Source organism: Giraffa tippelskirchi, chromosome 8 (assembly GCF_054371585.1).
Source record: "Giraffa tippelskirchi isolate mGirTip1 chromosome 8, T2T-mGirTip1v1.2.pri, whole genome shotgun sequence".
Classification (NCBI taxonomy): domain Eukaryota; kingdom Metazoa; phylum Chordata; class Mammalia; order Artiodactyla; family Giraffidae; genus Giraffa; species Giraffa tippelskirchi.
The window spans coordinates 48,605,265-48,627,930 of NC_137282.1; the positions used below are offsets into that span (position 1 = coordinate 48,605,265).

The 22,666-nt window shown below is 43.6% G+C and overlaps 1 protein-coding gene across 10 annotated transcripts in view; it reads left to right on the plus strand.

The window, feature by feature from the left end:
* Positions 1-22,666, plus strand: part of MYO10 (myosin X) — a 255,150-nt gene that overhangs the window by 39,344 nt on the left and 193,140 nt on the right. For 9 of the 10 annotated variants that reach the window (XM_081519314.1, XM_081519315.1, XM_081519313.1 and 6 more), the window contains one exon: positions 15,148-15,246. Coding sequence is in view for 1 of the 10 variants with exons in the window: in XM_081519308.1 (XP_081375434.1) it covers positions 15,148-15,246 (99 nt within the window). In the remaining 9 variants the exon portion in view is untranslated. Of the gene's footprint in view, positions 1-15,141; positions 15,247-22,666 lie in introns of those variants that run through there. The other variant, XM_081519311.1, reaches the window with a different exon arrangement.

Consider the following 22,666-nt stretch of genomic DNA (forward strand, 5'->3'; position numbering starts at 1 on the left):
TCCAGGCAAGAATACTGGAGTGGGTTGCCATTTCCTTCTTCAGGGCATCTTCCCAACCTGCAGATCAAACCTGGGTCTCCTGCATGGCAGGCCAGTTCTTTACCAACTGAGCTACTAGGGAAGCCCACCTCCTATCATAGAGCTGATAAAAGTTCTAGTATAACACATGTCACATAGTCAAAGCACTGAAATAACTCTTGTTTTGATGATCTAGGGAAAACATATAAACTTGTGGTTGTTGACAGGACTGAGTGCATTGCTCTCTAGATGGCTTCTGAAAGTCATGACCTTTGTCTGCTGCAAAAGCAATAGCTGATATTCCCTTGCCTGTAAATGATGGTGACTCAGTCCAAACCAGAGTAAACTGGAAAGAGGGCTTTCTTGGCCTATGCCATGAGAGAGGCCAGAGGTGAAGATGGCTTTTGGAATAACTGGATCCAGGGAGTGAATGAAGGTATAAGCCTGTTTTTGTTGCAGCTGTTTGTCTCTCTCCCTCTCTCCTCTTGTATATGTGAGACAATTCACATAAAGTGGTGAGCCTTTTAAAGTATTCAGTTCAGTGGTTTTTAGTATATTCACTAAATGTAGTACTGGAATGATATTTGCATGTTAGTCACTCATTTGTGTCCAGCTCTTTTTTTCTACACCATGGACCGTAGCCCGCCAGGCTCCTCTGTCCATGGGATTCTCCAGGCAAGAATACTGGAGTGGGCAGCCATTCCTTTCTCCAGGGGATCTTCCCCTCCCAGGGATCGAAGCCGTGTCTCCTGCATTGCAAGCAGATTCTTACTAATAGATACTAATAGTTGTATAGCCATCACCAGTCTCTAACTCTAGAATATTTTCATCACTCAAAAAGGGAACCCCACACCTATTAGCAGTCACCTCCTGTTTCCAGTCACTGTCTACACCTGCCCTAGGCAGCCAGCAATCTACTTTCTGTCTCTATGGCTTTTCCTTCTGGATATTTGATATACATGGAATCATAACAATATGTGGTCCTTGGAGGCTGGGTGCTTTGACTTCAGTTCAGTCCGACTCTTTGTGACCCCATGGACTGCAGCACGCCAGGCTTCCCTGTCCCTCACCAACTCCTGGAGCTTGCATAAATTCATGTCCACCGAGTAGGTCATGCCTTCCAACCATCTCATCCTCTGTCGTCCCCTTCTCCTCCTGCCTTCAGTCTTTCCCAGCATCAGGGTCTTTTCAAATGAGTCAGTTCTTCACATCAGGTGGCCAAAGTATTGAAGCTTCAGCATCAGTCTTTCCAGTGAATATTCAGGACTGATCTCCTTTAGGATGGACTGGTTGGATCTTGTTGCCGTCCAAGGGACTCTCAGCAGTCTTCTCCAAAACCACAGTTCAAAAGCATCATTCTTTGGCGCTCAGCTTTCTTTATAGTCCAACTCTCACATCCGTACATGACTACTGGAAAAACCATAGCTTTGACTTAGAGTACTGTTTTCAAGGCTCATCCATGTTGTAGTATGTATCAGTTCTTCATCCATTTTTAATCACCTAATAAGACTCCCTTCCCAGAGGACATTTTGAAAGAATCTATTCTTCAGTCTGTTTGTTTCCCTGTTTGGGCTCTTGGGAATAATGCTGCTGGGAACATTTATGTACAGCTTTTTGTGTGGCCATATGTTTTCATTTCTGGTGGATGTATAGCTGGGAGTGAAATCCCCAGACTGTATAGTAACTATGTTTAACCTTTTGAGGATCAGCCAGGCTGTTTCCCATGGCAGCTGCACTGTTTTACATTCTCCCCAGCAGGGTTTGCGAGTTCTACTTTTTTCATGTTCTCACCAACATACTGTCTGTCTTTTGATGGTGCTAGAAGATCTCTGAAGTAACTCTTAATTCAGGAAGTAGGATTTTATGAAAAAGATTAAATGTTCTTGAACTTCAATAAAATTCTGCAAAGGAATGAATGAATATGTACGCAGCTGAAAGGAGAAATAGCTGTTTTAAGTTTATTTACTTCCTACTGTGTTCTTGGGTCATTCGTTTTTATGAAGTAACAGCAAACTCCTGTTTCGAGTACGTTTGTGTATTTTTTCTAAAAACAGATGGAAGCCAGAACACAGCCAGGATTTCATCAAGATTATCTTAACTACTTTTTTTTTTTTTTTTTAAGAAAATTATCCTTGCCAAGAATAGGAAAGGACGAAACTCCAGGAACTGAAAGGTAAAGGACCCCTGGTGTCACGTTCCACGAGGAGTGAAACATCTTGTGATGGTCTTTTATTGTTCCTCCTGTTCTGTATCTCCTGCTGTTTCCACTAAAAGGAAGAATGGAATGCAGTTCTGAAGCCAGTTGTTTTGTGTCCCGGAGAGAGGATTTCCCACTACTTTTTAAGAGTTCTTAGAACAGTTGTGCTCATTTTATAAAGTCTGCTCGGCCTTCTCCCAGCTACCTACTTCTCTTTCTTGTCTTATTCTTCGGTGCCTCCTGTTACATCATTCCTTGCTTCAGAAGAAAGACTATAGGTAGAGGGTATTAGAATAGGCATAGTGTTACATAACTCCAACATATTGTACATGTTTTAGAGCAGGAATGATTTTATGTACAGTAAGTCCCCTACGTACAAACCTTCAAGCTGCAAACTTTTCCGAGATGTGAACACGCGTTCCATCAACATCAGGCATGAGTTGCCTGATGTTCCATCGTGTTGTCATGATGCTGTTCCATCAACATCAGGACAGTTGCAGCTTGTCCTCTGTCTTCTGTTGCTGATGACCCTTCAGCTCTACCATCTCCCACCTATTCTCTCTCCCCGAGTTGGTAACTCTTCTTGCCTGTTCACTCAATGCCAGTCCCCGTATGCCAGCTGTTGTACTATAGTACTTGTTCAGGTACTGTACTGTAAGATTTAAAATGTTTTATTTATTGTGTCGGTTTTTTTATGCATTATTTGCATAAAAAGTATTATAAACCTATTACAGTACTATATGGCTAATTGTAGTTGAGTACCTGGGCTAACTTTGTTGGATTTATGAACAAATTGGACTTACAAACATGCTCCCAGAACCGAACTTGTTTGTATGTAGGGTACTTACAGACCGGTGAATCTTTCAGAGTGCCTGGTACATAGGAGGGGGCTCAAAAGATGCTGGTAGGAAGGATGGACTTGTGGAAGGGTGGCTGGATTGACGGATAGATGGATTTATGGGTGAAATGACTTACAGATTGAATGAATTTTAAATGTGTTGGCTGATTCTTTGGGTTCATTTGCTGTTTTCTTTTAGACACATGTGTTGGCTGTGTGATGATTGGTTAGCTACTAGACAGAATAATTTGTTTTTTGGTCCTTGGATTGTCACATTCCTACACTGTCTGAGATTGTCTCAGCAACTTGGAGATGATTCATTTCTTTCAGTGTTACTGTTTCTGGGATTACTTCTAGTCACTGTAGTTCAGTAGAGTAACTGAAAAGTTGTTAGGAGGAGTTGAGAAGAAGGTAGGGAAAATCAAAATATAAAACCAGGATGGAATCAGTTGGCAAGTTGGAAGCCCAGAACTGGGAATAAACTCATTAAAGAAATCCTGAATATTCATTGGAAGGACTGATGCTGAAGCAGAAGCTCCAATACTTTGGCCACCTGATGTGAAGAGTCGACTCATTGGAAAAGACCCTGATGATGGGAAAGATTGGAGGCAGGAGGAGAAGGGGACAACAGAGGATGAGATGGTTGGATAGCATCACTGACTCAATGGACATGAATTTGAGCAAGCTCCAGGAGATGGTGAAGGACAAGGAAGCATGGCGTGCTGCAGTCCATGGGGTCACAAAGAGCTGGACACAGCATAGTGACTGAACAACAAGAAAATAATTACAATTTCATAAGTCAGGTGTCTTGCCATTTAGCATAGTTTGCTTTGGTTTTGATCATGAGTGGGGGACACCGATGAGTTTTTGCATCTTTACCTGAGGAACATTGAGCTAAGATTAGTTTATTGTTGCCAAAATCTTTTACTGTTTTCTTTTCTCCTCCCTTTCCACCTCCTGCCGCTCATGAACTTTACATGTCATTGTCCCCGTGAAAGCAGTGGCTCACGCTGGTGACAGTTTGTCCTTATGGGCGGACAACGGGAAATAATATGGATGCCACGTGACCCTTCTCACTGGGAACTATGACGAGGCATGGGACAGATGGTGAACTTTATAGTATTGAATGTAGGCAGCCTCATTTTACAACCGTACTGTGTTTTAGGTGTGTTTATGGTCAGGTGTTTGGGACATGACATATCTTGCTGTGGGAATAGTGCAGTAAATGATACTGAGGCTCATGTTTCCAAGAAATGATGTTTATGATGATGACGATGACATAGCTGATAGCTGCAAACCCATTTCAGCTACAGATAGCTGGAATCCATTCCTTATTAAAAGAGCAGTGCCTTCAAGGGCTTCTATAGGCCAGTCTGGGGAGTTAAGCAACGCTTGTCACGTAGCCTTTGGGAGTGGTTGTATGGGAGGGGTTGTGTCTGTGAGTCCTGAACAAGTGTCAGCAACACATTTTTCCCTGAAATTTAATGGTGGCCTCAGCTCTGAGGGATGTATAACAGTTGTCCTTGGCGTTGCTTATTATAGAGAACAGATACCACTGCTGCTTCACAGCCCCGGTGACATGGGACACAGTGGGCATCTTCATACTGTGTGTTTCTGACATCCCAGGCTGTATGCTCACAGCACATTCCTTTTCTGTCCTCAGCGGTCAGTGCTGGCCCCATGCTAGCTGAATTCTGCATCCTTTGAGAACTGAGTCCAAAACCACCCAGGTTCCACTGGGAGCTAAGCAGTGGTGGTGCAGAAGGGGGTGCCAGCCTCAGGTCTGAAGCCCTGCGGTCACGTGCAGGAAGTGAGTCTGGGGATCACTTACCCCGGTGGCCCCGCGCTCTGCTCTGCCTGCTGCATGGTGGGTGGACCTGCAGACCACCCATGACGGCTGGGACCCTAGGGTCAGTGGCCACGAAGCTGCTTCACTTTTCCTGGGTCCCCTCCCGAGGTGCGTCTGTCTCTGCAGGGGAGACGCCTTGGGTTGCCCCTTTTCCTTTTCATTTCTGAGTCTCCTGGGTCCGTCCCTGGCCAGCAAGGTCCCTTTTGTCCCTGCCGCTCTTGTTTGCACTGCATTTTCATACTCACTTTGGACATGTGATGATGCTTTACTTCGTTCTCACCTGCACCATTTCCAGACCTGCTGACAAGTTTTGCACTGAGGTTTGCAAGCACTTGGGGTTGGAATCTCCCCCGAGGTGAAAGAGCACAGGTTTCGAGCAGGTTTTTGTCTGTGCGGGTTCCAGTTGTCTGCATAAAAACTCTGTTAGGTCTAAACAGGAAAAGTGCATATAAAAAAAAAACCAAACGGCAGAGTGGATGGAAAGGAGGAAAAGGAGAGAGGCCCCCTAGTACCGCCGTCCAGCCGGCTGCCTTGGAGACCTCGCTCCGCTCCTTCTGTCCGTCAGATGTTTTGAATCACGTTCTGCAGCACTCCCTCCCCACACCCAACCCCCCTTCCTTCTGTAAGAACCCAGCCAAGGTCACCGGAAATTAGATCTGCCCCAGGTAGGTCATGTCTGGGCTGATCCGACTTTAGGAGGTTGTGGAAATTCCTAGAATTGAGACAGTGGAGCGTGCTTTCAGTTCATGGGGTTTGAAAGCTCCTTTCCTTTGGCTGTGGCTCTCGAACTTTCCGTTCACTCTAGCCCAGTGGTTCTCAACGAGGACAGTCCCCTCCCCCAGGACAAATAATTCCCTCACCCCAAATGTCAATACCGATGAGGTGGAGGAACACGTGTTAGAACTTTGTATGTTATAAACGCCATGTGTCCTTTGAGATGGATTTGAGTAATAAGGATTAGAAAAAAAAAGATCTGTTCAGTTGATGAAAAGGTATTCCTACTTCAACAACAAAAATGACTGTAAATGAGGAGAGATCGCACTCATATGTGGACCCTCCCCGTCAGAACTACCCCCACTGAACTCGTACAGAGAACAGATGAGCGGTTGCCACAGGGACGGGTGGAGGAATTGGATGAAGAGCTTCAAATGCTACAGACTTACGGTTGTAAAATAAGTCCTTTGGATCTAATGGAAAGCATGGTGGTTATGCTTGAATAATACCGTATGGTTATTTGAAAGTTGCTAAGAGTAGATCTTAAAAGTTCTCATAAGAAAAAAAAATTAGCCATGTGTGGTAGTGGATGTTAACTAGATTTATTGTTTTGATCACTTCTCTGTAGATACTAATATCAAATCATTATGCTGTACACCTGGACTAATGTGTTACATGTCAATTATACCTGAGTTTTAAAAGTGCTGTTTGAATTCTTGTACTATATTATATTACCCACATCTCCTTTCTGGAATTCAGTATCTTCAAGAACAAGGATCCCTCGTGTCCCAGCCTGCCACATTTGCTGTTGTTTAGTCGCTAAGTTCGGAGAAGGCAATGGCACCCCACTCCAGTACTCTTGCCTGGAAAATCCCATGGACGGAGGAGCCTGGTAGGCTACAGTCCATGGGGTCGCTAAGAGTCGGACGACTGAGCGACTTCACTTTCACTTTTCCCTGTCATGCACTGGAGAAGGAAACGGCAACCCACTCCAGTATTCTTGCCTGGAGAATCCCAGGGACGGCGGAGCCTGGTGGGCTGCCGTCTATGGGGTCGCACAGAGTCGGACACGACTGAAGCGACTTAGCAGCAGCAGCAGCAGTCGCTAAGTTGTGTCTGACTCCTGTGACCCCATGGACGTAGCCTGTCAGGCTCCTCTGTCTCTTTCCCAGGCAAGAATGTTGGAGTGGGTTGCCATTTTCTTCTCCAGGGGATCTTCCTGACCCAGGGATTGAATCCTCCACTCCTGCATTAGGCGGGCGGATCCTTTACTGCGGAGCCACCAGCCCACTTGTTGTATTAGACATCTTCTAATCCAGGTTACTTCTTTACTATGTCATTGCAGGCTAAAGATGAGAACTTTCTTTTGTCTGTTGAAAATCCTGCAGATTTAAATAGCCATATTAGGTACTTCCCTGGTGGTCCAGTGGCTAAGACTCCACCTTCCCAATGCAGGGAGCCTGGGTTCGATCCCTAATTAGGAAACTACATCCCACATGCTGTAACTAAAGATCCTGCCTGCCCCAGCTAGATCAAAGATCCCGCTGCTGCAGGTAAGACCCAGTGCAGCTAAGTAGGTAGACAGGTAGATAGGTAGGCAGGGAAATGTTATTGGTTAATTTCCTCTATCTCAGGATAGAGTGCTTTCCTCAAGATACATTTTTTAAAAATAGGCATATTAATTTATCCTTACAATGTTATTTGACTTTCTTTTTTTTTTAAATAAAAAAAAGAGGCAGATCACTTTTCAAAAACAAACTGTGACTTTATTGTGTAGGTTGTTAGGACTCCTGAACCGTGGCACTCAACATGGGCCAAGTAAGCAGTTAGGGAGAAAATAGGTGCAGTGCCCTGTTGTGGGTCTGAGACTGAGTTGTGTGTTTGACTAAAGAATGTTCTCTTTTTTGTGAATCTGTAATTAGAACATGCCACACAGTATGGTATTTAAAGTCCATCATCATTATCCCTTTTTAGGGTTGTTTTTCTACCTTATTTTTAAACTTAATTTTTTCAAAGTTCAGGGAAGAAAATCATTCTTGAAATTAGAAGAGAAATGTAGTAGCTAAAAAGAAAAAAAAATTATTTTTAAATGGGGCGGCAGCAGGTTGAAATATATGATAGTGATTTTTAGCTTCTTAAATGGAGGTCAGTCAACTTTTTGTGCAGAAGGGCCAGAAGGTTAAGTATTTTGGGCTCTGCAAAGCTACGTTGTGTTTCCATGTTAGCAGGAAGGTGCCAGGTACAACTGCTTGCCCAAGTAGTTACTGCAAGTCACACACAGCTGGCTGGGGGTTTGTGATTACCTTCCAGGGAGGGAGGCTGATAATTGCAACAGAGATACTCTCTACCACAGGCTTCCCTGGTTGCTCAGTGGTAAAGAATCCATCTGCCAATACAGGAGATATGGGTTGGAGCCCTGGGTCAGGAAGATCCCCTGAAGAAGGAAATGGCACCCCACTCTAATATTCTTGCCTGGGAAATCCCAGAGACAGAGGAGCCTGGTGGGCTACAGTCCATGGGGTCACACAAGAATCAGACACAACTTAGTGACTAAACAACAACCACATGTTCTCTAACAGAGTCTTATGTGGAGATGAGCTTGGACACATCTCCTAGTAGCCTCGTGTCTTTGAGCCCCTCCTAGTCTGTGTTAATAGAGAGCAGGGACTTAATGAACCCAACACAGGTCAGTCTTCAGAGTTTTAACACAGCTGGAGAAGAATCACATGGACAGAGGAGCCTGGCAGGCCATGGTCCATGGGGTCGCAGAGAGTCGGTCACGACTGAAGCGACTAAGCATGCACGCACACCACACATAGTATGTGTGTATGTTATTCCTGTGTGTATGTTTCTTGACATCACCATTGCTCAATAGTAGAGACATGATTGGGTTTTTCCCATTATGGAATGGCTAAGAATATTCGTGTACCACTGAGAAGTATATAGGCTGGGATTTAAATTTTTTAAATGGTTTGAAATGACCACATATAATTACATACAAGAAAATCCACCCATTGTAGATTTACAGTTGAATGGAGTTTAGGGCATTTAGTCAGTTGTGCCGCCATCAGCAAAATTCAGTTTTAGAATGATTCCATTGTCCTCCCCACCCAGGTTCCTTCTTCCGCGTGCAGTCAGTGTGTCTCCCTGCCCTGACACCTAGCCTTGGGCATCTATTCATCTAGTTTTCTGCGTCTATGAATTTGCCTCTTCCAGAAATTTCGTATATATGAAATTCTGTGATACATACTTATTTATGTGTAGCTTCTTTCACTTAGCATAATATTTTTGAATTTCATCCTTGTTGGTGATTCTGTGATTTGTGGGTTTTTTTTTTTTATTGCTGAGCCTTTCATTGTATAGATTTATCACATTTTATTTCTATACCAGTTGATGGACATTTGAATGTGTGGACAAAAAAAAATGTTGCCTGCCTTTCCTGTAAAAAAAAGAGTGCCCACCATCAGCCACCCTCAACAGTGCACCTTGAGGGGATTCAGAATGGAGAAAAATAGGATCCTAGCCCTAGATAGGGAGAAGGCAATGGCACCCCACTCCAGTACTCTTGCCTGGAAAATCCCATGGACAGAAGAGCCTGGTAGGCTGCAGTCCATGGGGTCGCGAAGAGTCAGACACAACTGAGCGACTTCACTTTCACTTTTCACTTTCATGCATTGGAGAAGGAAATGGCAACCCACTCCAGTGTTCTTGCCTGGAGAATCCCAGGGACAGCGGAGCCTGGTGGGCTTCCGTCTATGGGGTCGCACAGAGTCGGACACGACTGAAGCGATGCAGCAGCAGCAGCAGCAGCCCTAGATAGTTAAGATGCATATCTGGGGAATAAATTCAATGAGCCCAGACTCTTGCATCTTCCCATACATAGAAAAACACTGTAATTGTTAACTTGAGATGCTGGGTTTTGTGATTAGCAGTAATCTCTCGGAGTTGGACCACATTTTTTCTTCCCCCGCCAGCAGAACCTCCAATATATCCTGGCTCCTCCCTTGCTTGTTTGGAACTGTTAACTCAGCTGAGAGGCTGGCGCCCGGGCAGTAATCCTCTGTAAGGTCCCCAAATAAAATCTAACCTACAACTTATAGGTTGTGCATTTTTCTTCTGTCGACAAGTGATTTCTAGAATTCAGCTATTATGAATAATGCTGCAGTGAATATTAGCTTACAAGGCTTCTGAAAAACTTTGAGTAGATAGATCTCTGGGAGTTGAATTGTTAGGACATATGGCAAGATTATATTCTGACTTTTAAGAAACTGCCAAACTGTTTTCCACTCTGGGAGTTGAATTGTTAGGACATATGGCAAGATTATATTCTGACTTTTAAGAAACTGCCAAACTGTTTTCCTAGGTGGTTATACCATTTGGTATCACCACCAGTTTTTCCACATTGTCACCAACACTTGGTATGGTTGGTCTTTTAGTACTGCCAGGAAGTCATTCGTTGGCAATGGAAAAATGGAATCTCTGTGGACCTAATTTTTAAAGGAATGGTATTACTTGCCTCCTTATCTTACAACTGCCCTCAAGTTCAAAGAGATGGGAATTTCTGGGCAAGTGCTTTATCTTGTAAAACTGTTACTGGTGATTGTGTGCAGAAAAGTTTTTTAGAAGTTGAATTTAACACTTACCTGTCTCAGATTAAGATGAAAATGTCCAGAGTTTTAATAAAATGTGTATTTTGTGATGCAACTTGTTCCACCTGCTTTTAAAGACACATTTTTACGCCAGTTGTGAATTTTCCCCATATGCTAGGAGTTTTCTCCATATGCCTGTGTTGTACATTAAATTATCAGCCTGTTTAACAATGACAGAATATAATGGTTTGCATATGGTTGGGCGCATTTTTCTTCCCCACTCAAACTTGGATGTTCTGGTAAATGTCTGTCTGTGACTTCGTTTTCAAATGCCTGTGGGTGGCCTCTTTTATGGACCGGGGCGTATGTGTTCTTTTCGAATAGAGTGGAAGCAGAAAGTTTGAGGGCTGAGAGAAACCACCCAGAACAATCTATGTCAAACATATCCATTGCACCAGTTTTACTCTGCAAGTCTGATTCTATGAAAATTGCCTGTTTAAACTTTTTCAGAGAACAAAGGGGGTGTTTTGAATGCATTTCCCTTCCTATCTGGGGAAGACACTGTTCTGGGTTTAGGAAAACTGGTCAGGGGGCTCTGGATTGGAAATCAGGGCTGGATTTTGTAAGACTTGTTTATCAGCAGCTCTTCACACCTGTTGAGAAAGACCTTTGGACTAAGGAAGTTAAATTGTGTGTTTGATCATGTAGGCAGGACTGTGTCAACAAAGGGCTTGGTAATACTTTCAAATGAGAAGGTTCGAAAAGAGCCGCAGCAAGACTCAAGTGAAAGAAATGGCTTACTGTGTAGCCTCTGGTAGTCGGGAGGTTTATATTAATCCTGGTGACAATTTATATTAATTCAGTAATGTTTCATAACAGAATCTTAATTCATATAAATAGACAATTTTGAGATTTGGGAAACAGATATGAAATCCTTTTTGATCAAAGCAATGCAGGTGGTCGTCATAGCAAACAGAAAGCTTTGGACTCAGGATTCTGGGATGGAGGTCCACTGTGATTATTTTATGGTTTTACCTAATGAGTAAAAAAAAGCTCTTGTGTTATGACCTTGAAAGTTTCCATTTGAGTATGAGTGTGTTTGCATGCTCAGTCGTGTCTGACTCTTTGTGATCCCACGGACTGTAACCTACCAGGCTCCTCTGTCCATGGGATTTTCCAGGCAAGAATAGTGGAGTGGGTTGCCATTTCCTACTCCAGGGGATCTTCCCAACCCAGGAATTGAACCAGAGTCTCCCAAGTCTCCTGCATTGGCAGGTGGATTCTTTACATGTATGTATTTGAAAGCTTTCAGTGTTGCAGTGTCTTGACATATGAATTTTAAAAAGGCTGAAAGAGTAGTTAAGGCACTTGGAAGTCTCTTTCTAGAATATTACAAATACTGCAGTTTTGATGTGAAATGGTATTTGAAAGAGCAGTCTTAGAGATGCCTGCAGTAAATGTTCTTCTTGGAAAACAGCTGTTTGCTAATAAAGAAATCAGGACTGCCCAGCAGTTGTGTCCTTCTTTCTGGATGTTATCAGTGTCTGAAGCCGAAGTGGGAATCAGAGCTCCCTGACCGACTTATGCGGGGATGGGAACTCGGTCCTGTTGATGTTACCTGTGTCCTTGATATAAGGTGGTCTTCAGGATTTGTAAAGAAACCCCTCATACTCACTTTGGATGCTGTTTTCCATCTTCATCATGGAGGATTTCAACCCCTCTGTGCAGGGAAGGTTGAAGTTGGGAGTTAACAACTTAGAATTCCCACACTAAAGAGAAAGGGGTTGCCTGTTGTATGTGGGGGGGGTCCTTATATAGGGTGGCAGTAGGGATGCTGGGGGAACTCTAGAACCTGTAAGAGGTATAGGAGCTGGTGGTGATTCAACCTGGGGCTCCAGTCACCTCGATCTTCTTGGTGGAAATGTTTGGAGAACCTCACTGATGTGTGGCCCCATCTTTGGGTCCCCCTCCTCCCAGAGCCCAGAGGTCTAGCTTGCTGGCCCTAAATACCTTCATCAAACTCAGGATTGACTTCCTGGGCATCCCAGGTCACAGTGGTGACAACAAGTGTTTTAGATCCTGGCTGGTGTATTTTAAACAGAGTCATCATTGGCCCTGAGGCAGTAACTTGTAAGTTGGATTTTTATGTCTTAAATTTTCCCGTGTAGTAGGAGTTGTGTGTGATCACTGGATGCTTAAAGTGACCTTTGTTTGCTGGTATGTTTTAGTTGTTGACTGACCTACTATTGTGTCTTATTTATTCATGAATTAGTTTAAGGAGACAAATAGTGTGATGTGTGGAAAGAGCATGGAATTAGGAATTGGAAAGATTTGAGACCTGGTTTGGTCACTAGCTGTGTGACATTAGGTAAGGACTTAAGCTCTGAACTTGAGTTTCAGGGCAAGGATTCCTATCTTACCAAAGGTTAAGTTAGTATCAGTGTAATTGAAGCTCTTAGCACACGATTGGGACACCTCATGGGCACTCCATTACTGAAAGCTACTGTTTATGCTAGTAATAACATAATTTAAAGTAGCATAAAGTACTGAGTATGCTTAGTTTGGCTTCCCTGGTGGCTCAGAGGTTAAAGCATCTGCCTCCAATGCGGGAGACCTGGGTTTGAACCCTGGGTCGGGAAGATCCCCCGGAGAAGGAAATGGCAACCCACTCCAGTATTCTTGCCTGGAGAATCCCATGGATGGAGGAACCTGGTAGGCTACAGTCCACAGGGTCGCAAAGAGTTGGACATGACTGAGCAACTTCACTTTCACTTTATACTTAATTTACTTCTACATTGTTTATCCTCTTCCATCTCTCTGTGTTGAGATCAGTAGTAGTCCCTTAAATTAGAAGTTAAATGTATAACCGATATATTTGAATATTTCATTTAATATTTCAAATTAAATTAATAAGCAGATCAATGAAATGAGGTTGAAAGTTCTAGAAAAAGAAGCTTTAAGTGCTATTAATATATCAAGTGATAATTTTGGTGTGTTTCCACTGTTTCATGTTTGTTGGAGTTGATGAAATTGAGCAGAGTAGAAATAACATGAGATACTAAAGTATCTCACAGCACATTGGGTATACATTAAGTCACAAAAGTGATTCTCTTTTTAAAAATTAAGTATTTTTTTAATTGATGTAGATTATTGTGTTAGTTTCAGGTGTACAGCTTAGTAGTTAAGTATTTTTGCAGATTATATGCCATTGTGGGTTAATGGGTATAACGCATGGTATGGATATAATTCCCTATGCTATAGTATATATCCTTTTTGCTTATCTATTTTATATATAGTAGTTTGTATTTGTTAGTCTCACACCCCTAATAGGTCCCTCTTCCCTCCTTTTTCCCTTTGGCAACCACTAGTCTGTTTTCCATGCCTGTGAGTCTGTTTCTATTTTGCATATATGTTTGTATTTTTTTAGATTCCATATATAAGTGATATCATACAGTATTTGTCTTTCTCTGACTTATTTCACTAAACATAATTTACCTAGGTCCATCCACATTGCTGCAAATGGCAGTGTTTCATTATTTTTTATGACTAAATAATTTTCATGTATCTATACATCACATCTTCTTTATCCAGTTGTCTGATGGGCACTTGGGTCGCTTCCCTGTCTTGCCTATTGTAAATAGTGCTGCTGTGAACATTGAGGAGCGTGTATCTTTTGGAACTAATTTTTTTTTTTTTTCTGTATTTATACTCAGGAATGGAATTACTGGATCATGTAGTAGTTCCACTTTAGTTTTTTAAGGAAGCTTCATACTGTTTGCATAGTGACTGCACAAGTTTACATTCCCATCACCGTGTATAAAAATTGTCATAAAGGTAACTGTTTATAATTTGAATGACCAGTGAACACCCAGTAATTTCTGCAAACATTTTTATCACTCGTCCTTGAAAACAAACGGTTTTCATGTTGGGAAATCAAAGAAAGAGGAAATTCAGCATTGGAAAGCTCAGTGTTTTGATTGTCATTTCATTTATCCAGTGGGGAAGTAAAAAAGAGAAATAAAATCAATGCCAAAACATTTTGCCCTAGGTTAAAACAGAAGGATCTGGAAGTTGCTATCCAGGCTGTAATTCCAAATTTTGGGGGTGCATTTGTTATCTGGTGGAATCCTGCCAAAATTCATACCAGTGGGACGGGGTTGTAGTACTTACTAAAATGTAATCCCCCTCTTGGAGAGGTCAGTGGATTTTGTACAAGGAGGAAGTCAGTGCCCTCCAAGTGGGCCAGTGCATGGGGCTTGGACCCGGGAAGTTGGAGCCTGAAGGTCCCGTAGAGTTCTCGACTTGGGACGGAGCAGTGTGGTGACCTGATTCATCTTGCAGTTTCTTCATGTGAGATGCTGATCTAGCTACCTCTGGATCTCTACTTCTACATCTATACAATGGGATGATAATGACGCTTGCCTCAAAGGGCGTCTATGAATGAAGTGAGATAATCCACAGAAATCAGTTGCATTTTAGTATGATTTTCTCTGTCCTTTTCTTCCTCTGTCTTGTGGGGCTCTCAGTCACACTTGTACATACATGTAAGGCTGTGGGTATATGTGAGCTACCCTGGTGGCTCAGATGGTAATCCACTGGCAACACAGGAGACCCGGGTTCAATCCCTAGGTCGGGAAGATCCCCTGGAGAAGGAAATGGCAACCCACTCCAGTATCCTTGCCTGGAAAATCCCATGGACAGAGGAGCCTGGACGGCTGCAGCCCATAGGGTCGCAAAGAGTCGGACACGACTGCTCAACTAACACACAAGGCTGTGGGTGATGCTTTCTTTGAAGATTTGTTCCCTGCTTATTTGAGAAAGCCATTTGCTTTTCAAAAAGTGATTTTTAAGGAATTTAGTTAAGTACAGTAATTTTATGGGTGGTGTTTTGCCACAAAATGTTTTCCCACTCATAGTTCTATCCTGTTTGTTTTATTTACAGGGAACACGGGTCTGGCTGAGAGAAAACGGCCAGCATTTCCCCAGTACCGTAAATTCCTGCGCGGAGGGCGTTGTGGTCTTCCAGACAGACTATGGTCAGGTGAGCAGAGAGCCTGCAGCTTCGTACCAGCCGTGTCCGCTTCCTCGGGGGGCCCTGAGTAAGGGCACATGTGTTCATTCCCCACCACCCCTCATACCCTGGGCGTCTTTTCTCAGTGATGAAACAGAATCCCAAAAGGAATGTGTAATGCACACCTCGAATGTGTGAGAGACGCAGTAAAAATTTCTCCCAAATGGAAAGCAAAGTGTTCCAACCAGGACAGGACAGAAGAACACTGTACTTGGCTGGTTTCCTTCCGGGGGAATCAGGACGAAGCATAAGTGTGGGGTGGTGATTGGTTTCATGGCGACCTTCCCTTAAAGTTTACAAACTTGCCTAGTGTTGGGAATACTAGTCTGCCAGTGAGACTGTAGTGGTGACCCAGTCCCTATAAAGAGAGGATGGAGCAAACCACGTATCCTGAGCCCCCTTATCCACCTTGTGAAGCAACTGAAGAAGCTCCTCTGTCTGTAGGAACCACTGCTCCAGGGTTCCCATTCTTTAGTGTAAAACAAGTGAAAATGACTGAGAACAAATACTTGAATCCTCAAACTGGCCCACTGATTGTATTTTGACGATTGAAAAGTAGCCTAGCTTCTCCATTTTACAAGGAAACCAATTTACAATTTTTAAAAAAATTGAAGTCCAAGTGGTTCAGTGGTAAAGAATGGGCCTACCAATGCAGGAGACACAAGAGATGCGAGTTTGATCCCTGGGCCGGGAAGATCCCCTGGAGTAGGAAATGGCAACTTGTTCCAGTTTTCTTGCCTGGGAAATCCCACGGACAGAGGAGCCTGATGGGCTATAATCCGTGGGGTCGTAAAGAATCAGACATGACTGAACGATTGAGCACACACAGACACATATATAGTTAATTTACAATGTTGTGTTAGTTTCAGGTCTACAGCAAAGTGATTCAGTTATACGTAAATGTGTATATATATATTTCAAATTCTTTTCCCTTATAGATTATTAGCAGGTATTGAATACAGTTCCTTGTGCTTTACAGTATGTGCTTATTGTTTATTTTATATATAGTAGTTTGTATCTGTTAATCCCAAAGGAAACCAATTTTAATGTTATACAAGTGGGTCCCTCCTTCAGAGGCACATTAAAATTTAAGACATAAAGAAACAAAAGGAGGTTGTGTGCCAGTATTTAAAATTCATAGTTTCTGAATTTTGTCTGCGAGTTGCTTTGAGAACAAATGCTTCAAGGTCAGTGTTGTGTAGTTTGCAACTGATGGGCTACTTGGTTATGGAGACCTTGAGCAGAGATGAGCCTGTTGGTAGTACACTCCTCATTTCTTGGCTTGATAAACAGTGATGTTTCTGGGCTGTTTTGCAGTTTCTCAGTTCCTTTTTCATCTGAGCATCTTGAATGCTCTTCAGGATTTATCTGGTGGTGAAGATACAGGTGTGATATGCAGATGCAGAGTAGGGGTGGTGGGTGCAGGCAGAGGGGGCCGAAGAGACCACCTGTTTTACAGTCACTGCTGCCCAGTCTGGGCTCTTTCTCATCAGGTTCTCAGGTAGAGTGATGAGATCTATAAACTAAGGACTAAGTGACCTGGCCAGCATTTTTGTGTCTTGCCTTTTCCCTTTCCCCAGATAAGAATTCAGTTCCTTTCAGTCCTTGCACATACTTCTCAAGATGATGCAAAAAGACAAAATAACATTTAAGCAGTGTATCTGACCTGATGGAGCTTAATGGAATCATTTTTTTTCTGATTTACTTTTAATCCCAAAGATATTTTACTTCCCCCTCTTTCCTCTTAAAAAAACTGTGATGCAAAGCACATAATGTTCAAACTCCCATCTTAACCATGTGTACGGTTCTGTAGCTGTTAAGTGCATTTCCATAGTTGGGCAGTAGGTCTTTTGAACTTTTCCGTTTTGCAATAATCTACTGAGTCAGTGTATCCAACAAATGGGTAATTCCCTCAGTCCTTGGTAACCACCTTTCTACTTTCTATCTCTATGATTTTGATTCATTTCGATACTTATATGAGTGCAATCAACAAACGGGTAATTCCCTCAGTCCTTGGTAACCACCTTTCTACTTTCTATCTCTATGATTTTGATTCATTTCGATACTTATATGAGTGCAATCATATAGTTTTTGTCCTTTTCTGTTTCTGGCTTGTTTTAAGATGCTTTCTATCCCTATTGAACTGCGCTTTGCTCAGCAGAGGCTTCTCACACAGCATTTCTAACTGCCTCTTAGCTTACTGCCTCTGTCACGTGGTCAGCAGTTGGTGTCGTGTGACACTGTGGCCAGCTGGTCGATGGGCAGCCCTCAGCATCGAAAGGGATGGTCAAACCAGCAGTTTTGTTCCCTCTTGACTTGTATTTATGGACTGTAGGTTTCAGAAAGAGCTAAACCAGAAAAGTATATACTTAAACATGAAAGCAACTCCCAACCTGGGAGTCTTCAATCGGTCGTCAAATCCTTGGTCTTACGTTGTCCACTCTGTCATTCCCAAGTATAACAACTGTAATTAGCTTGGTGACCCATGTAGGAAATGGTTTAAAATATGAGAAAAGTGAGACAGGTTGCAAAGACGTGGATCTGACGTGGCTCGAGAGCTGGCAGCGGCTGAAAGACTTCTCATTTCTTTTTCTTCTGACCTGCTTCTTCCTGCCCTGACAGCACAGTTTCGCAGAAGAACATAACAGGCATAACCACCAAGGATTAGAAGTTCTTTACCTGGTCCTGGCGCCCAGGCCCGGCACACCCACTGTTTATCTGAACAGAGAGTCTTGAGGGAATCGGGTCAGAGATGGAGAGCACGGCCTTGTCCTGGTCAAACACGTGGTAACTTTTACAGGACTGGCCAATTTCAGACCAATTCGGTTATGTTATTATTAAGATACTGGTGTTTCTGAGGGAAGGGGAGGATGGGGAGTTATTTTATGGGTCCGGAGTTCTGGTTTCAGAAAATGAAAATGTTCTGAAGATGCACCATGGTGATGGTCGCAGAGCGATGTGAATGTACTTACTGCCACTGAACTGTACACTGAAGAGCGATTACAAAGAGTTTGACACCCAAATCCTTTACAAAGAGCTTTTGTAAGGTGCCCTCTTTACTTTGAGAAACAAAGTATCATTTAGAAAAGACATTATTCAGCCTTGTATTAACTTAGTGCTAGTTTTTAAGTGCTTTCAAAGGTTGCCTAGGGCTTCTCAGGTGGCTCAGACAGTAAAGAATCTGCCTGCAATGAAGGAGGACCCAGGTTCAATCCCTGGGTCAGGAAGATCCCCTGGAGAAGGAAATGGCAACCCACTCCAGTATTCTTGCCTGGAGAATTCCATGGACAGAGGAGCCTGGCGGGCTAGTCCATGGGGTTGCAAAGAATTGGACACGACTGAGCAATTAACGCAAAGGTCACCTGGCTAAAAGAGAAAGAATGATAGAGAATGTTAGAAGGTTTAGCAGTTATTCTTGGGATTGGACCCTCACGATTTTAAGTGTTGGCATGTTGTAAACAAGTGTTTTAAAGGTAACTAAAAGCAGTGTGCTTCCGTCGTGGCTCAGTGGTTAAGAATCCGCCTTCCAAGCAGGAGACGTGGTTTCAATCCCTGGATCAGGAAAATCCCCTGGAGGAGGGCATGGCAACCCACTCCAGTATTCTTGCCTGGAGAATCCCATGGTCAGAGGAGCCTGGTACAGTCCATGGGGTCTCAAAAGAGTCAGATATGACTTAGCGACTAAACAACAACACAAAGGCAGTGTAGTTAGGGATCACATCACAGATAAGCCACAGGACAGATGAAAGACACTAGCCGTGCTAGTATCAGGAGAGTGACTGCTTGTGGTTGGGAAATATTTTTATAGGGACAGAATCATATGCAGGTTTTTTAAAGTGCTGTACCTTCAACATCTTTAATCGAAGTGATGATGATGCATTCTAGAAACCTGTTAGGTGATTCAACAAGGGGTTCTGGTGATGACAAAAACACTGATGTCTTACATGCGTGAGAAGAGGCTGAACAAAATTATTTCATGAAATGTGTATGGAAGAGCGGATTATTTCTAAGTCACATCTCTATATGAGATTAAAAGGCAATGTGCAACTAAATTAATAAATCCATCTATTGTAAAAATTCAAAAAAATGATTGCAATAGCAGGTTTTATGTTGGTGTGTACATCTTATCACAAAACCCTAAAATGGGACCACAGGGCCATGGGGTACGTAGGAGATAATACTGTATTGTCTTTGGTGAGAGCCCCCGAAGGGCCTGTTTTCTTCTTTCATTTATCCTCTTACCGCAATCTGGAATTCCATCCCCTGCCAAAATTTAAATAAATTTTAAATTAAAAAGATATCAGTGTTTGAGATCAAATGGTAATAGGTAAAAGCTATCTAATGGGTATTTTCTGTATCTTTATTAACAATTTCAGTAAAGTTTTGATGCTACCAAAGTATGACCTCTTAGAATCCATACACAGCTTTCAGACTGTTAGCTGAGTCCTCCTTTGGCTTAGAGCAGTGCCTCTCAAACCTTAAATACAGGAATCACCCTGGGGTCTTGTTTCTGATGCAGATTCTGGTTGGCAGGTCAGGGTGGGGGTGGTGATAAGCGCTGAGAGTCTGCGTTTCTCACTAGCTTCCTGGTGGCGTGGATGCTGCTGGTCCATGGTTTACATTTTGAGTGTATTTACAAGACATTGTGGCGAACTGCCTTAGGGTCGTCGTTTTCTCCAGTGAGGAGTGGGAAGTGCTCTCTCCTCCGTCAGGGGTTTCCAACCTCTGAGTCATGGACTGGTACTGATTCATGGCCTGTTAGAAACTGGGCCCCACGGCAGGTCAGTGGTGAGTGAATGAGTGACACCTCATCCGTATTGACAACTGCTCCCATGGCTAGCATTACTGCCTGAGCCTCACCTTGAGAAGCTTGTCATGTGTGTGTGTGCGCGTGCGTGCGTGCGAATCGCTCGGTCCTGTCTGATCCTTTGCGACCCTGTGGACTATAGCCCACCAGGTTCCTCTGTCCATGGGATTTTCCAGGCAAGAATACTGGAGTGGGTTGCTATTTCCTTCTCCAGGGAATCCTCCCAACCCAGGAATCGAACCTGGATCTCCTGCGTTGCAGGCAAATTCTTCACCCTCTGAGTCCCCAGGGAAGCCCCTTTTCCCTATGTGCACCCCCTAATTCCAGCAGTTACTTCCCCTGCAGTGTGGCCTGGGATTGTGCTGACTGCAGTGAAGTAATGCTCAGGTGGATTAAAGAGCAGTTTTCAAAATCCTGTTTTTGTGTTGGAACCCAAGCAGAGCCACAAGTAACTAAAATCCTGAAATGGGGTGGCGGGGCCATGGGGTAGGTTGGAGATAATACTGTGTTGTTTTGGTGAGAGCCCTGAAGAGCCCTGTTTTCTTCTTTCATTCAGTCTCTTAAGATTTTGCACATGTGCTCAGCTGTTCTATATTTTTTTCCCCCCAGGGAGATAACTTTTATATTAATCTAGAATTCCATCCCAGGCCAAAGCTTAAACTACTGTAAGTTGGTCCCGGGAATACAGAGGACCAAAGCGTTCCCAGTTGACTCATAACTTATGTTATACTCGCTGTGAAGTATTTGCAGATGGAAAAAGAAACGTGTGAGCGACATGCGAACACACTGTGTTGACAAAATGCATAGTTGTGGCCTCCGGAGGAGGAAGCACGTGGGCAGGTCAGCACGTGCTCCAGAAGTGAGCAATGACTTGTCTGTTTGCACAGCAAGCCTTGGACAGAGATGTAGAAAAGAGCACCACAGTTCCCAGGTTCTACAGGGAGCAGATCTGGCTATAGGATTGACTCTAGTGAAGAGGATAGGATGGAAGCTGGCACTAAATGTGTGTCTTTTCCACAACATTCACCAGGCACGCTGGGCAATCCAGGACGCATCCTTTTGGAACAGTGTAGAATTGACTGATAACTTCTCAATTAGATTTTTCACTTTGAGAGTCAACTGTTTTATTATCTGTCCTGAAAAGAGCCTAATTTGATAGCTGTGAAATAGCTTAGAGTGATAGCAGTTTACCTGATTAGATTTTAAGGGGAAGTTCTTTAACTCTCCCCCGTCAACTTCATCAAGACTGTATAACTCTCTGCAAGCATCCTGTTGGCTGTTTTGTCTGCCTTGTCCCTCTGTGGGATCTTCTGAAATACTTTGCTGGCTGGGGAATTTGTCATCCCAATCAACAAGGAAGTGCCCTCCTCTGTGAAAGTGTGAAAGCGTTAGTCGCTCAGTTGTGTCCGACTCTCGGCCACCCCAGGGACTGTAGCCCACCAGGCTCCTCTGTCCGTGGAATTCTCTAGGCAAGAATACTGGGGTGGGTTGCCATGCCCTCCTCTGTGCCCTTCGCTTATTTGCACCAAGTCAAAACAGAGTTGGTTTTAAATGTAGTTCTTATCATTTTATTGATTGACAAAATGGCCATTAGACTGACTGGTACTTTAACGTTGTACCACCTCCCTCAACCCCACCCAGATGGACTTCCTCAGGGCATACAGGAAACATCACCCGCATTATTAATAATCACATCTCCCGTTTAACGCCATCTCTAATCTTTTGGGTTTGACTTTCGCTTTGACTTGTTGGAATTAATACTATGGGCCTCAGTTCAGTTCAGTCACTCAGTCGTGTCCGACTCTTTGCGACCCCATGGACTGCAGCATGCCAGGCCTCCCTGTCCATCACCAGCTCCCAAAGTTTACCTAAACTCCTCTCCATTGAGTCGGTGATACCATCCAATAGTGGCATCACTGTGGGCCTAGTTTTGTGAAATTTGATGATGAGTTAGTGTAGTGATTTTTTTCCTTGCATTTTTTTTTTTTTTTGTTATTTTTCATACAATTTCTGCTCTATGCAGCTGCTTTTCTTTGCTTTTTTTTTTACTTCTTCACTTTGTGCCCACTGGTGCCTTTTTGTGTCCTTTGCATGGCATGTGGATGTGGCAGCTTTGGGACCTCATCACACCCCTTACAAGCCCTCTCCGTGGAGCAGAGGAATCTCCCCCAAGCCTGTGGAGGGCTGGAAACTTGACCGTGGGACTCCAAGCAGGTCCCCCATCTCACAGTCCAAATGTCACCCTGAAGCTCCACCAATCATTAGGAATCAGACAGCTAGCACTCGGTGATTTCAGCTAGATGAAACAGGTCAGATCAGCCTTTGGAAGGGAAGTGATGGAGCCTCCATCTTTTCACCGAGTTAAAGAGTTTCATCTGCAAGGAAGCTGCCTGCGCACGCGGGCCCCCGGGAGCCCAGGAACGCCCACCCTTGTCAGCAGCTGCAGAAGAGGCATTCCTGGCTTCACAGGCAGAACCAGCTGTTGGCTGAGGCAGCTGCCGGGTAAAGAGATCTTGCCCACCAGCCCCTTCTCGGAGAGTGCCTGTGGAGTGAGTGAGCTGCAGTTGGCTCAGCACCCTCAAG